The following is a 13,426-nucleotide window of genomic DNA, read 5'->3' as shown; positions in this document are numbered from 1 at the left end:
CTTCATTGGGATCGTCCCTCCCTCTCCCTTATGCCACCGAAACAAAGTCACCCTTCCCAGAAGCGTCAGCCATTTGGACCGTTTTAATCAAACATCACAGCTTGGGTGACTTATAAAAAATAGGAAATGTATTACTCACAGTTCAAAAGACTAAAAGTCCCAGATCAGGATGCCAGCCTGGTCAGGTGAAGGCCTCTCTTGCAGGTCTCAAATATCTTATCGTGTCCTCACATGGCCAAAAGGGGAAGGAGCTAGGTGCAGTCTCTGTCCTTCTTTTTTTCTCGCCACCCCCCCCCCCGCTTTTTTTTAATGTTTATTTATTTTTGAGAGAGAGAGAGAGAGAGAGACAGAGCATGAGTGGGGGAGGGGCAGAGAGAGAGAGGGAGACACAGAATCCTAAACAGGCTCTAGGCTCTGAGCTGTCAGCACAGAGCCTGAAGAAACATGAGATTATGACCTGGTCCGAAGTCAGACGCTTAACCGACTGAGCCACCCACGCGCCCCGTGCAGTCTCTTTTATAAGGACACTAGTCCTGTTCATGAGGGTTCCCGTTTCATCACCCAATCACCTCCCAAAGGCCCCACCTCCTAATCCCATCGCATTGGCAGTGATGTTTCTGTTCACCTATGAATCTGGGGGGGGGGGGGGGGGGGCGGGGGCAGACACATTCAGAACATAGCACCAGAGAAATTTCCAGCACTGGCAACAGCCGCTCCCCTCAGTCCCCCTAAGGAAGATCTCAGACCTCTGGCCAGCAGCCCCATTGTTCCCAGGGAGGACCCCTCTGAGCGCCGCAGCCCCTCACGGCCTCCTTCCCATTTTGACCCAAGAGTCCCATCAGTGTGGCCCGGCCCCATAGCTGCTGGACGGAGAGCAGCAGCCCCCAAGGTGACGGGGCCGCGAGATGGCGTGTCTGGAGCCACCAGGCCTTAGCGCCCACTGGGGCTGTCTGCCCTGACTTTGCCTCTGTCTGGCCATTCTGCAGAGTACTCGGTGGCCATGCCTAAGTCCGTGTTCCCGGGCCTCTTCGTGCTGGGGCTGCTCCTCTGGAGCCTCATGGAGTACCTCATCCACCGCTTCCTGTTCCACATGAAGCCCCCCGGGGACAGCTATTACCTTATCCTGCTGCACTTCGTCCTGCATGGCCAGCACCACAAGGTGAGCAGGGCAGGCTCCCGCCCGGGGCCTGGCAACCATGACCCGCTCGGGGGAGCTGCTGATCTTTCTGGGAGTCAGGCCGGGAACAAGTGGCCATCAGGGCATTTGCTGCTGCTCAGAGGGGTGACTGGGTCCTAACTGGAAGCGGGCGTGGACAGAGTGAGCATGCGTGTCTGCACACCATTCATGATTGACACCAGGCACGCTGCAGGGACATTTCAGCCGTCATCTTTAATCCTCACAGCATCTCATTCATTCGCTCGTTCATTCATTCAGCAGACGTTCACTGAGCGCTCACTACCTGCGGGCACTGTTCTAGACACAACAGAACAAAAGTAAAAACTCACTGTCCTGGTGGAGCTTCCTTCTGAGGATGGTGCTACGGTTCTCCCCATTCCGCAGAGCCGCAAACTGAGGCTTAGAGAAATTAAGAAACTGAGGAACTTGTCCAAAGTCCCACCTGGCACAGCCAGGATGTTGGGCCCCATTCTGTGAACCCCAGAGTCTGTGCTCTCAGCTGTCTTTCTTCTTTTCTCCCTCCCTGCTTCCTTCCCTTCCTGCCTTTTTCTTCCAGGAGCTGGTCCTGGGGTTGGGGGGCGGGGGGGGGGGGGGGGGGGGGGGGACAGGCCCACACCTGCGCATTGCTCTGTGGCTATTACCTGCTTTCTCTCTCTCTTCTCCTCCAGCCCAGAGAGGGTCTGTCCCTTCTCAGAACACTCACCAAGCAGTCTCTAAAACCTTACCTCTATGCCAGGCCCTTGGCTGTTGAAGCTGGAGTCTAAGGCTTGGCTCTCTTATCTGCTTCACTGTGACCACACCCCCTTAGAACGCCCCCTAGGAGGTGGGGACAGGGAGACCGCATCCGCTCACACTTCTGGTACCGGTCTACCCTGTGAGCCTGCGTTAACCTCCTCTTGCTGGTGTGCTGGCCCCCCAGACAACATCAGGCCTCCGTCCGGGTACCCCGCATGGTATCTGGCGGTGAGGCTCCTCTCTAGCACCTAACAAGTTCCAGGGCCAACGTGGCCTCGTGGGCTGGGAGCCCGCCGCCCACACCACGTCCGCCGCCCTGTTCTTGGACAGGTTTCCAGGGCCCGTCCTGGCTTGGAAATTGGGAGCGGGACAGTCTCTCAAGGGCCTTCGAGCATGGTGGCATGCCCTCCCCGAAGCCACCGAAGGTCCCAAGCCCACCCGTGACAGGTTGCTGCCGCCTCACTGGAACGCGCGGGCGGCTCTGCCCCTGTCCTCTGCGGTGCTGGGACCACAGGCAGGCCGCCCGGCCCGGCCGTCTGCTGACGCGTGAGCCTCTCCCTCCGCAGGCACCCTTCGATGAGTCCCGCCTGGTCTTTCCCCCGGTGCCGGCTTCTCTGGGGATTGCCTTCTTCTACGCGTTGCTACAGCTCCTCCTGCCGGAGGCGGTGGGGGGCACTGTGTTCTCTGGGGGCCTCCTGGGGTACATCATCTACGACATGACACATTACTACCTGCACTTCGGCTCGCCGCACAAGGGCTCCTACCTGTACAACATGAAGGCTCACCACGTCAAGCATCACTTTGCACATCAGCAGTCAGGTGAGGCCGCCCACTCCCAGCCTCCCTCGTTTGTTCTCGTATTTATTTTACAGCCACCAGTGAGCCCCTACCAAGGGTCGGGTACTGTTCTGGGTGCTGGGGATACACAGGAAGGCAAGCGGGGGGCTCCCACCCTACCCACCGGGAGACAAACAGAGAAATCAACAAATAGCAGAGATAACTTTAGACAGTGATAAGGGCCACAAAGAAAAGAAACCACGAGATGTCGGGGAGGGTCCGGCTCTGTGTCATAAAAACAACGCGAGTCACAGATGTGATTTCAAATTTTCTAGTAGCCACGTTAACAAGCAAAATTAAACAGATATAGTTAGTTTTAATAATATATTTTAGAGGTGCCTGGGTGGCTCAGTGGGTTAAGCGCCTGACCTCAGCTCATGGGTTCCAGCCCTGCATCAGGCTCTGTGCTAACAGCTTGGAGCCTGGGCATGCTTTAGATTCTGTCTCTGTGTCTCTGCCCCTCCCCCATTCAAGCTCGTGCTCTCTCTCTCTCTCTCAAATATAAATAAAAACATTTTTAAAAAAATTTTTATTATATATTTTATTAAGGGGGCGCTGGGTGGCTTAGTCGGTTGGACATCTGACTTCAGCTCAGGTCATGATCTCCTGGTTCATGGGTTCAAGCCCCATGTCAGGCTCTGTGTTGACAGGTTGGAGCCTGGAGCCTACTTTGGATTCTGTGTCTCCCTCTCTCTCTACCCCTCCCCTGCTTGCACTCCATCTCTCTCTCTCAAAAAAAAAAAAAATAAATAAAAAATAAAAAATTAAAAAAAAATTAACATTAAAAAAAGTAAAAATATATATATATTTTTTATTAAGCCAAATACAACCAAAATATTACCATTTCTGCCTGTAACCAATATAAAAAATCGCTAATGAGATATTTTACATTATTTTTCTTATGTTACATTTTCACAACATCTAGTGTGTACTTTGCACTTACGGCACATCTCAATTCAAATGCTAAGTTTTCGTTAGAAATGCTTTAAAAAAATTTTTAATGCTTATTTATTTTTGAGAGAGACATAGAGCATGAGCAGGGGAGGGGCAGAGAGAGAGGGAGACACAGAATCCGAAGCAGGCTCCAGGCTCCGAGCTGTCAGCACAGAGCCAGGATCCGGGGCTCGAACTCACAAACCACGAGATCATGACCTGAGCCGAAGTCAGACGCTTAACCGACTGAGTCACCCAGGCACCCCTTATTAGAAATACTTGATCTATATTTAGAGTTTATAAAATTGACTATTTAAAAAAGTGAATTCACATTAGGTGAGTTGTCCTAAACATGCCTAAAAGTTTTTCAGTAGATCGGGGTGCCTGGGTGGCTCAGTTGGTTGAGTAATCACTCAACTCATGACTCTTGATTTTGGCTCAGGTCATGATCCCACAGTTTGTGAGCTTGAGCCCCGAGTCAGGCTTCATGCTGACAGTGCAAAGCCTGCTTGGGATTCTTGCTTGCTCACTCTGTCTCCCTCTCAAAATAAATAAATAGGGGTGCCTGGATGGCTCAGTTGGTTAAGTTTCTGACTCTTAATTTCAATTCAGGTCATGATCTCGCAGTTCAGGAGATCAAGCCCTGTGTGGGGCTCTGTGCTGATAGCAGGAAACCTGCTTGGGATTCTCTCTCTGCCCCCCCTTCAAAATAAATAAATAAATGTAAAAAATTAATTAATTAAAAAAAGTTTTCCAGTAACTCAGTCAACTATAAATTTTTAAATTGGAATTAGAGTTATTTAAAATAAAATGAAATTGGGGCACCTGGGTGGCTCAGTCTGTTGGGCGTCCAACTTCGGCTCAGATCATGATCTCGTGGTCTGTGAGTTCGAGCCCCACGTCAGACTCTGTGCTGACAGCTCAGAGCCTGGAGACTGCTTCGGATTCTGTGTCTCCCTCACTCTCTGCCCCTCCCCTGCTCATGCTCTGTCTCTATCTGTGTCAAAAATAAATAAACATTAAAAAAAATTTTTTTTTAATAAAATGAAATTAAAACTTACAAAGTGGGGGGTGGGCGCACCTGGGTAGCTCAGTAGGTGAAGCCTCCAACTTTGGCTCAGGTCATGATCTTGTGGTTCACGAGTTCCAGCCTCATATCGGGCTCTGTGCTAACAGCTCAGAGCCTGGAGCCTGCTTCGGATTCTGTGTCTCCCTCTCTCTCTGCCCCTCCACCACTCATGCTCTGTCTCTGTCTCTATCTCTCTCAAAAATAAATAAGCATTAAAAAAAAAAAAAACTTAAAAAAATGAAATGAAATGAAATTAGGAATCGAGTGCCTCCGTAGCTCCGGCCACGTTCTCAGGGCTCAGCAGCCACACAGGTCAGTGGCTACCGCATTGGATGAAACAGCACTAGGTAAAGTGGTCTAGGAATGTATCGTTGCAGAAGTGTCTTTACAGCTGAGGCCTAAGCTAAGAGAAGCCAGAATCCAATGTCTGGGGAAAGAACATCCCAGAAGCAACAGGTGCAAAGCCTCTGTTCCAGCCTCTGCAGCAGGAATGAACTTGACATCTCCAAAGAGAAGGAAGAAGCTGAAGTGTGAGGCAGAGGGGAAGAGACTCAGGCAAGGGCCAGGCTCTCCCACCAAACACAGGCTGCATAAGGAATTTGGGTTTATTCCAGTGGCATCCCTGGGAGACTGCAAACACAAGTACTCTGCTCTCAACCTCTGCCAGGAGGGCCCTGAGAGTTGGGAAGGCCAGCGGGGACAGATGTTCAAACCCTGCCTGCGTGCTAGCCCTCCCCAGGCTCCCTTCCCGAGGAAATTTCTCCCACGCCTTCTCCGGTCCCTCATCTTCTCCCCATTTCTCTCCTTCTCTAGGATTTGGCATCAGCACTAAATTGTGGGATCATTTCTTCCACACCCTTATGCCGGAAGAGCCCCACCTGAAGATGCAGTGACAACTCCCAGCCCCACTGTCCTGCCCTCAGCCCAGCCGTGGCTCCTGCCTCACCCCCACCCCCCATCCAGACCCTGCAAAGAAGGTTTGCTTGGCCAGGCAGGACAGGCTTTGTCGGGCCTTTGGGCTTGGTGGGGGCATGCTGGAGAGACCCGGAAGACTGAGACAGACCCTGAGACTCCCCTCCTGACCCCCCATGGAGGGTCATGTCCACGAGGCGGCCAGGTGGCTCTCAGGGTCTAGCTCTTTTCTAGAGTGTCCTGGCCTCTCCATTAGCTTCCCTGCCCAGAGCCTTAGCCCACAGGATGGCTTCAGAACCTGGCCAATGGGGAATTTCCCAAGGGGAATGAAGGAAACTGACCCCTGGGGCCAGGCCTGTGACCCACCTGTGTCTCAGCACCTTCGGCCACCTGGGAGAACGCCCCCAACCCCCACCCCCCAGTGGTGGAGCTGCCGGTGTTAACAGCAAAGTGAGTCTACGGGGCCTGGGGTCCTCGTCTTCCTCTTCCTCCCTTCCCAGGGAGGGTTTGGTGGCTCTGGCTGTTCTCCTGATGAGAGGAGAACACTGAGGTGGATGAAGGGCTCTCACAAAGAGAGAGACAACATGATGCCTCCCATGGGCCACCTCCAGACCCGGGGCAGTGCCTTTGTCCCCTGCCCCAATCACAAATGCCAGCTGCACCGCCAGATGCCTCAGGCTGCCACACGTGCCCCACCCACACGCCCGGCCCTTTCCGGCCTGTGCAGAGGGGCGGGGGGCCTCTGGCATGGCCTCCTAGCTGGCGGGACCCCGGGCCCCTTTCCTGAGGAACCGCCAGCTTCTCTAGCCACCTCCCCACCTGCCTTCAGAATCACACAGCTTTTCCCCGGGGGAGGCGACCGGGGCCTCTCGGTGGGCGGGAGCCCCACCCCGTCTCTGGCCATTCTTGACCTCCGCCTGGCACCGGTGAGCCTCTGCCACCCCACTCAGGACCCTTCCAGCCAGCACCTCCTCACGCCGAGAAGGAGCCATCATGCGGTGCCTTACCCCCTCCCCAGCTGCTTCCCTGCACCTCCCCCAGAAGATGAGGTTCCCACCCCCGCCTCGTAACCAAAACCCTCACTGCTCATGCGAGGGTCTTATTTATCAACTATACAAATGCCCTTAGTCTGGCCCCCCACCGAGTAGCTGCTCAGATAGCTGTATCTAATCCCACACGTCAGGCTTATGTAAGACATTTTGTCCCGTTTTTGTTCTCCTCTCACCCACAAACCGTTACTACTTGAAACATTTTAGAATCTCTAAGAGTGTAAAGGCTACAGAGAAGCAGCTTGACGGATCCTGTGATTTGTACTGTTTACTGTGGAGTTATTTAAAGATTTTGGAATAAATATACAAACTACAGTTGTGACATAAAAGTGTAAATAAATTGTATATTTTGAAAAATAAAAACCTTGAAAAAGAAATCAACAAAAGTTTGTTGGCACTTGTTGACTGGGGCCTCACCAAACTTCATGGCGGGGGGGGGGGGGGGAGTGGGGGAGGGGTGACGGGGAGGTGGGGGGGTGGATGAAGGCTGTTGGTCCAGCAGGGAGGGGTGTTTATGTTACTACTGACCAGGCTGCGTGGACTTGCTGGAGCATAGTGATGATAAAAAGCTTGCCGACTCTTTCTTTTTTTAAGTTTATTCTACTTATTTTGAGAGAGCAGGCAGGAGCAGGGCAGGGGCCGAGAAAGAGGGAGAGAGAGAATCCCAAGCAGGCTCCATGCTGCAAAGCTTGCCAACTCTTATCCTCTTATTCGGTCTTATTACTGTCTTAAAATTCTCTGCAGACCACATCTCCCCTCGCTGCTGGGACATGGGCTGGAGCCGGGGGGTCGGCATTCTTACCAGCCGCCTTGATGCACCACCGGGGAGGTGTTTCTTCTGGAATTTATCAGATCCCAAATGAGGTTCCAGTCGACTTTCCTAAAATGAAGGGGGAAAGGCTGTAACAACAAATGCCCACAGTGGGAACTAGAATTTCAGGCCAGTTCGGTCTAGATGTAACGTAGTTTCCTGGGATGCCTTCTCAGCCACGTCAGTTCCCATCTGGGGAACCTGTCGAAGTACAGATCCAAGTCCTCCACCCTCAGTGTCTAATTCAGTCGGTCCGGCGGAGGTGGGCTGTGAATTTGCCTGCCTAGAGATGGGGAAGCGGAAGAAAGCTAACACTGGTGAGACTCTGGCGACGAGGCGAGAGCCCCCGCCCCTGCTGCCTCTCCCTGCTCCAGCAGCCACGCGGTGACTTTGTCCATGTGGCTCCCAGCCTGAAGACAGGTGTGACCTGTCCGAGCCACCCATCCCACAGGCTCCTGGAATCGGGCCCATCCAAGCAGCAGAAATCACAACCTGTGTTTCCTCGATGTTGCCGGAAATCTGACAGCAGAGCATCGCACCCAAGGAACAGGAAGAAACAAGAAGGAAGAACAGAGGAAGAGATTGCTTGGGTGTAAATATGTAAGTCCATCAGAGAAAAGTCTAAGATGAACAAATTTGAGCAAAAAAAAAAAAAAAAAAAAAAAAAAAAGTCCTGGAAAAAACGTATTTAAAAAGATTGAAACAAAACTCATAAGAAACACTGAAATCTAAGTAAGTTTATAGCATGATAATAAGATTTAGGGGAAAAAAGAGTAAAACCAAGCCAACCTATTAATGAGAAAGTCTTCTCGGTGAATATTGGACAGATTCCCCCAGAGCTTCCTGTGCCCACTAGAACTTTCCAGGGGGTTAGGAATTTCCACAGAGCCTTTGAAAGACAGTAAGTCTCACTGTACAGAAAAGAATATAGTAGAGCCAGGGAATTTATTATCATGTGTAAGAGACATGAGCCAAAGATCAGATCTAAAGCAAGCAGGGGGCATTATCAAAATGCCAACACAGATAGCATGATGGGAAAGCCTGGAACTCATGGCACGTGATTATATTTATTTCTGTAGTGGGAGCAGACACAAAACCATCAAGAAAGTTGAATGTTTGCTCAGGCAAAGGGCCATTTAAATTCTGATTGGTGTAAATATCCAGGCTGAATGATTCAGTGATCCGAGCAATTTACCCTATCTGATTCTGTACCAACAAGCCAGCTGCCCTGGCAGAGGACAGGCCCTAGCCATTATATTTATTTCTGGCGCTGTGCTTGTACTTCTAGATAGGCTGTCTTTGGGCGTTTCTTGGCTGACCTGAAGAACTGCCCTTTTAACTGGACTCCGTTCTTTTCCTCCATTGGCTCTGGCTTCTGTTCTCTGTCTTTGAACTTTGTACCATTTCTTATTGTGCCCAGCACAATGCCCAACTTGTAACAGGCTTCAATAAATGTTAGTCTTGTCTCTGTCAAATCTCTGACGGGTTACATTGTTGGAGTCTTGCTTCTCCACCTGTTTTCTGGCCTCTGCTGCCCTCTGGTGACAGCATGGGGCTCTGCCCCTTCTGACTGCCTTCCTGACTGTTGCAAATCAGATGTCGCTGGTTGTAAAATTCCAGCCCTTTTCCACTTTACATGTTCTCTTGACTTACTGTTTTGTTTCATCTGATGTTTTTGAGGGAAACCTGGAACTATGTTGATGAGTTTCTGATTCTAATTTTCTATGAAGATATGCTGGCTGTAGAGATTTGACTGGAGCTTTCTTTACAGTGAGGTGATAATAGCACAATGAATAAATTGTATCTACTAAGGATGCTGCAAGTTGAATGTGAAATTTGGAAAATGCCAGAACTCTCATCTTCACTCCATCCCCAATACCTTATAAGCTTGTAGCAGGAAAAAAGAAGTGATAAAGAGGAAGAAGGAGAAGGAGAAAGAAGGAGAAGGAGATCTTGTTTTGGCAAAAGCATAAAGCGGGGGGAACCTATTTTCATTTAGCGTCCCTAAAATGAGAACATGGACATAGTAGTTAATTTGGGAGGTGATTGTGGAAATAGAGTGAGGAATTGGGAAGGATTAGAAAGGGAAAGTGGGGGAGAGCATATGAGTATGTGAGGGGCGCCTGGGTGGCTCAGTTGCTTAAGCATCTGACTTAGGCTCAGGTCATGATCTCACCATTTGTGAGTTTGAGCCCCACATCCGGCTCTGTGCTGACAGCTCAGAGCCTGGAGCCCACTTTGGATTCTGTGTCTCCCTCTCTCTCTGCCCCTCCCCTGCTTAAGATCTCTCTCTCTCTCTCTCTCTCTCTCTCTCAAAGTAAACATTTTTTTAAATTTTAAGGATGAGTATGTGAGGTTCTTATGCAGATTCTACAGGGTCATCTTGAGAAGCAGACAGCATATCTGCCAGGATTGTCCACCTAAAGGGCAAGAGGCTGGAACATTTATCGACCAGCTTCCTTTCCTGTTGGTTGAGGATTTCTTCCGGGGTGTCTACTCCCTCCTCACTTACAAGTTGTCCAGGCATGTAAGCCAACCAGATTCTTTGACAAAGGTCCTGGAGCAAAAGCAGAGAGATGGATGTGTGTACTTGAAATGGGATGCAATTACTACAAGCTGAGTGGGAGCTTCCGCTTGTAACTGTGGCCAAAATCAAAGCTGAGACAGTGGTCAGCAGAACCTTCTGCCACAATTAAGGTTAAGACCAGAGGTGGACAGAAGGGTGAGAACAGGGTCACCATATATGTCTGCCACCGAACCCAAAGGGCTGTATTGTCAGTGTAAGAGTGAACCAGAAATAAACCTACCTTCCCAGGGCACTGCCTGCATGGAGAGGAGAAAGTTTCTCTTGAGAATGTAGAACCACAAGCACAGCCCTGATGGAGGTCTGAAGCCTGAATTTATGCAAACTGGGTGGTCTGAAACACCCCAGGTCAAAAATTTAATGTAAAGTATTCCCGACTGGTGAAACCCCAGGGCTTTCAGCAGGAGCCCTTATAAATTCCTGTGGAGAAATGCAACATAAATCAAGGTCCCCTAAAATTCCCACAGATAAAATTCCAAGGACTATAAACCCACAATAAAAACAAAACAAAACGCACAAGGAAAAAAGGCACCATGAGTAAAAGCTGATGGAAACAATATGCAACAGATGGGCATTGAGGAGGGCACTTGGGATGAGCACTGGGTGTTGTATGTAAGTGATGAAGCATGGGAATCTACCCCCAAAACCAAGAGTATGTTAGCCAACTTGACAATAAATTATATTAAAAAAAAAAAGAAACAATATGCAACAGAAATACACTGACAAAGACATCAAACATTAGAATTACGAGATGTGCTAGTTATTTTCCATTTGTTCTCCCGATTCACTCTGCATCTTTCCCCCATTCCACGCCATACTCTGTGTGAACTGTGTCAGTGTCTTCACTTGCTTATTGGCTGCAAATAGAGGCACCTACAAGAGATTGGCAGGATGGAGAGGAGTGGGGTCCACGTATTTATTCCTAGAGCTCTTTTTTTTTTTTTTTTCTGCACTGTTTTGTAATTTTCAGCATACATGTCTTTTCACCCATTTGGTCACATTTACTCCCAAATATTTTATTCTTTTGGCTGCTATTGTAAATGGAATTGTTTTATTAATTTCCTTCTCGTCTTTTTCATTACTGATTTATAGAAACACAGCTGACTTTCATGTGTTAGTCTTGTATAATGCAACTCTGCTGAATTCATTTATTTTACTTTTTTTAATGCTTATTTATTTTTTAGAGAGAGACAGAGTGTGAGTGGGGGAGGGGCATACACCAAATCTGAAGCAGGATTCAGGCTCTGAGCTGTCAGCACAGAGCCTGACATGGGGCTTGAACTAGTGAACTGGGAGATCATGACCTGAGCTGAAGTCGGAGGCTTAACCAACTGAGCCACCCAGGTACCCCTGAATTCATTTATTAGCTCTAGTAAAAAGAATTTTATGAATTCTTTGGGTTTTCTATATGCAAAATTATGTCATTTGTGAACAGAGATAATTTTGTATCTCCTTATCCAATTCGGATGTCTTTATTTCTTTTCTTGACTAATTGCTTTGGCTAAAACTTGTGGTAAAATGTTGAATAGCAGTGGTGAGGACAAGCACTCTTGTCTTGTTCCTTTTTTTTTTAATTTTTAATGTTTATTTATTTTTGAGAAAGATAGAGGGAAGAGAGACAAGCGGGGAGACAGAGGACAGAGGATTCGAAGCAGGCTCTACACTGACAGCAGAGAGCCCGATGTAGGACTCGAATTCACCAACCTCGAGATGATGACCTGACAAGAAGTCTGTGACTTAACTGACTGAGCCACCCAGGAGCCCCTTGTTCCTGATCTAAGTGGGGTGAAGCATCCGGTCTTTAACCATTAGGTATCATGTCTGCTGTTGGTTTTTCATAAATGTCATTTATCAGGGTGGCTGGGGGGTCAGTCAGTTAAACATCCAATTTGATTTCTGCTCAGGTCATGATCTCATGATTCATGAGATCAAGCCCCCATGTCAGGCTCCATCCTCACAGCACAGAACCTGCTTGGAATTCTCTCTCTACCCACCCCACCCCTGCCCCTGCTCCACTCATGCTGTCTCCCTCTCTCTCTCTCAGAATAAATAAATAAACTTGAAAAATAAGTATCCTTTTATCATATTGAGGAGGTTCCCTTCTATTTCTGGTTTGCTGAATGTTTCCATCATGAAAGGGTGTTGAGTTTTGTCAAATATTTTTTTCTGCCTCAACTGAGATGATCATGTGGGTTGTTTTGCCTTTATTCTATTAATGTGGAGTATTCCATTAATTTTATATGTTGAACCAGCCTTGCATTTCCATAATAAAATCCATTTGGTCATGGTATATAATCCTTTAATATGTTCTGAAATTCAGTTTTCTAAATTTTGTTGAAGAATTTTGCATCTATATTCATCAATAATATTGGTTTGTAGTTTTCTTTCTTGTGTCTTTGTCTAGCTTTGGTATCAGGATAAGGCATCCTAAAATGGGTTAGAAAGCATTCTCTCCTTTTCGGTTTTTGGAAGAGTTTGAGAAGGATTTGTGTTAATTCATTTTTAAATGTTTGGTAGAATTCTGCAGTGAAGTCATCTGATGTGGCCTTCTCTTTGTTGAGAGGGTTTTGATTACTGATTCAATCACTTTTCTTTTTTATAGGTCTGTTCAGATTTTCTATTTCTTCTTCAGTCTCTTATGTAATTTGCATGTCCAGGAATTTATCTCTCTCATCCAGGTCACCTAATTGTTTTGCATCCACTTGTTCATAGTATTACAGTCCTTTTATTTCCTTTTATTATTATTATTGTGGAAAGAACATTTAACATGAGATCTACTCTTTTAACAAGTTTTTTTAAGTGTATAATATGTTACTGTTGACTATAAGTACAATGTTGTATAGCACATCTCTAGGGCTTATTCATCTTACTTGAATGAAACTTTACGTCCCTTAATTAGTAACTTCCCATTTTCCCCCCTCAACCCAGCCCCTGGCAACCACCATTGAACTTTTTGATTCTATGAATGTGAGTATTTTAGATACCTCATATAAATGGGGTCATGCAGTATTTGTCTTTCTGTGATTGACTTATTTCACCTTAGCTCAAGCTTCATTCATGTTGTTGCATGTTGCAGAATTTCTTTCTTTCTTCCTTTCTTCCTTCCTTTCTTTCCTTTCTTTCTTTTTTATGTTTTTGAGAAACAGAGAGAGATAGAGCATGAGTGGGGGAGGGGCAGGGAGTGAGGGAGACACAGAATCTGAAGCAGGCTCCAGGCTCTGTCTGAGCTGTCAGCACAGAGCCCAACACGGGGCTTGAACTCACAAACTGTGAGATCACGATCTGAGCCAGAGTCAGATGCTTAACCGACTGAGCCACC

The 13,426-nt window shown here is 48.0% G+C and overlaps 1 protein-coding gene across 1 annotated transcript in view; it reads left to right on the top strand.

The window, feature by feature from the left end:
- Positions 1-7,080, top strand: part of FA2H (fatty acid 2-hydroxylase) — a 53,401-nt gene extending 46,321 nt beyond the window's left edge. The window contains exons 5-7 of the mRNA XM_060650135.2: positions 987-1,159; positions 2,479-2,731; positions 5,565-7,080. Coding sequence (XP_060506118.1) covers positions 987-1,159; positions 2,479-2,731; positions 5,565-5,644 — 506 coding nt within the window. The 3' untranslated portion in view covers positions 5,645-7,080. The remainder of the gene's footprint in view (positions 1-986; positions 1,160-2,478; positions 2,732-5,564) is intronic.
- The last annotated feature ends 6,346 nt before the right edge of the window (positions 7,081-13,426 follow it).

Source organism: Panthera onca, chromosome E2 (assembly GCF_046562875.1).
Source record: "Panthera onca isolate mPanOnc1 chromosome E2, mPanOnc1 haplotype 2, whole genome shotgun sequence".
In the NCBI taxonomy this organism is placed as follows: Eukaryota; Metazoa; Chordata; class Mammalia; order Carnivora; family Felidae; genus Panthera; species Panthera onca.
This window is presented reverse-complemented; position numbering and strand designations above follow the sequence as displayed.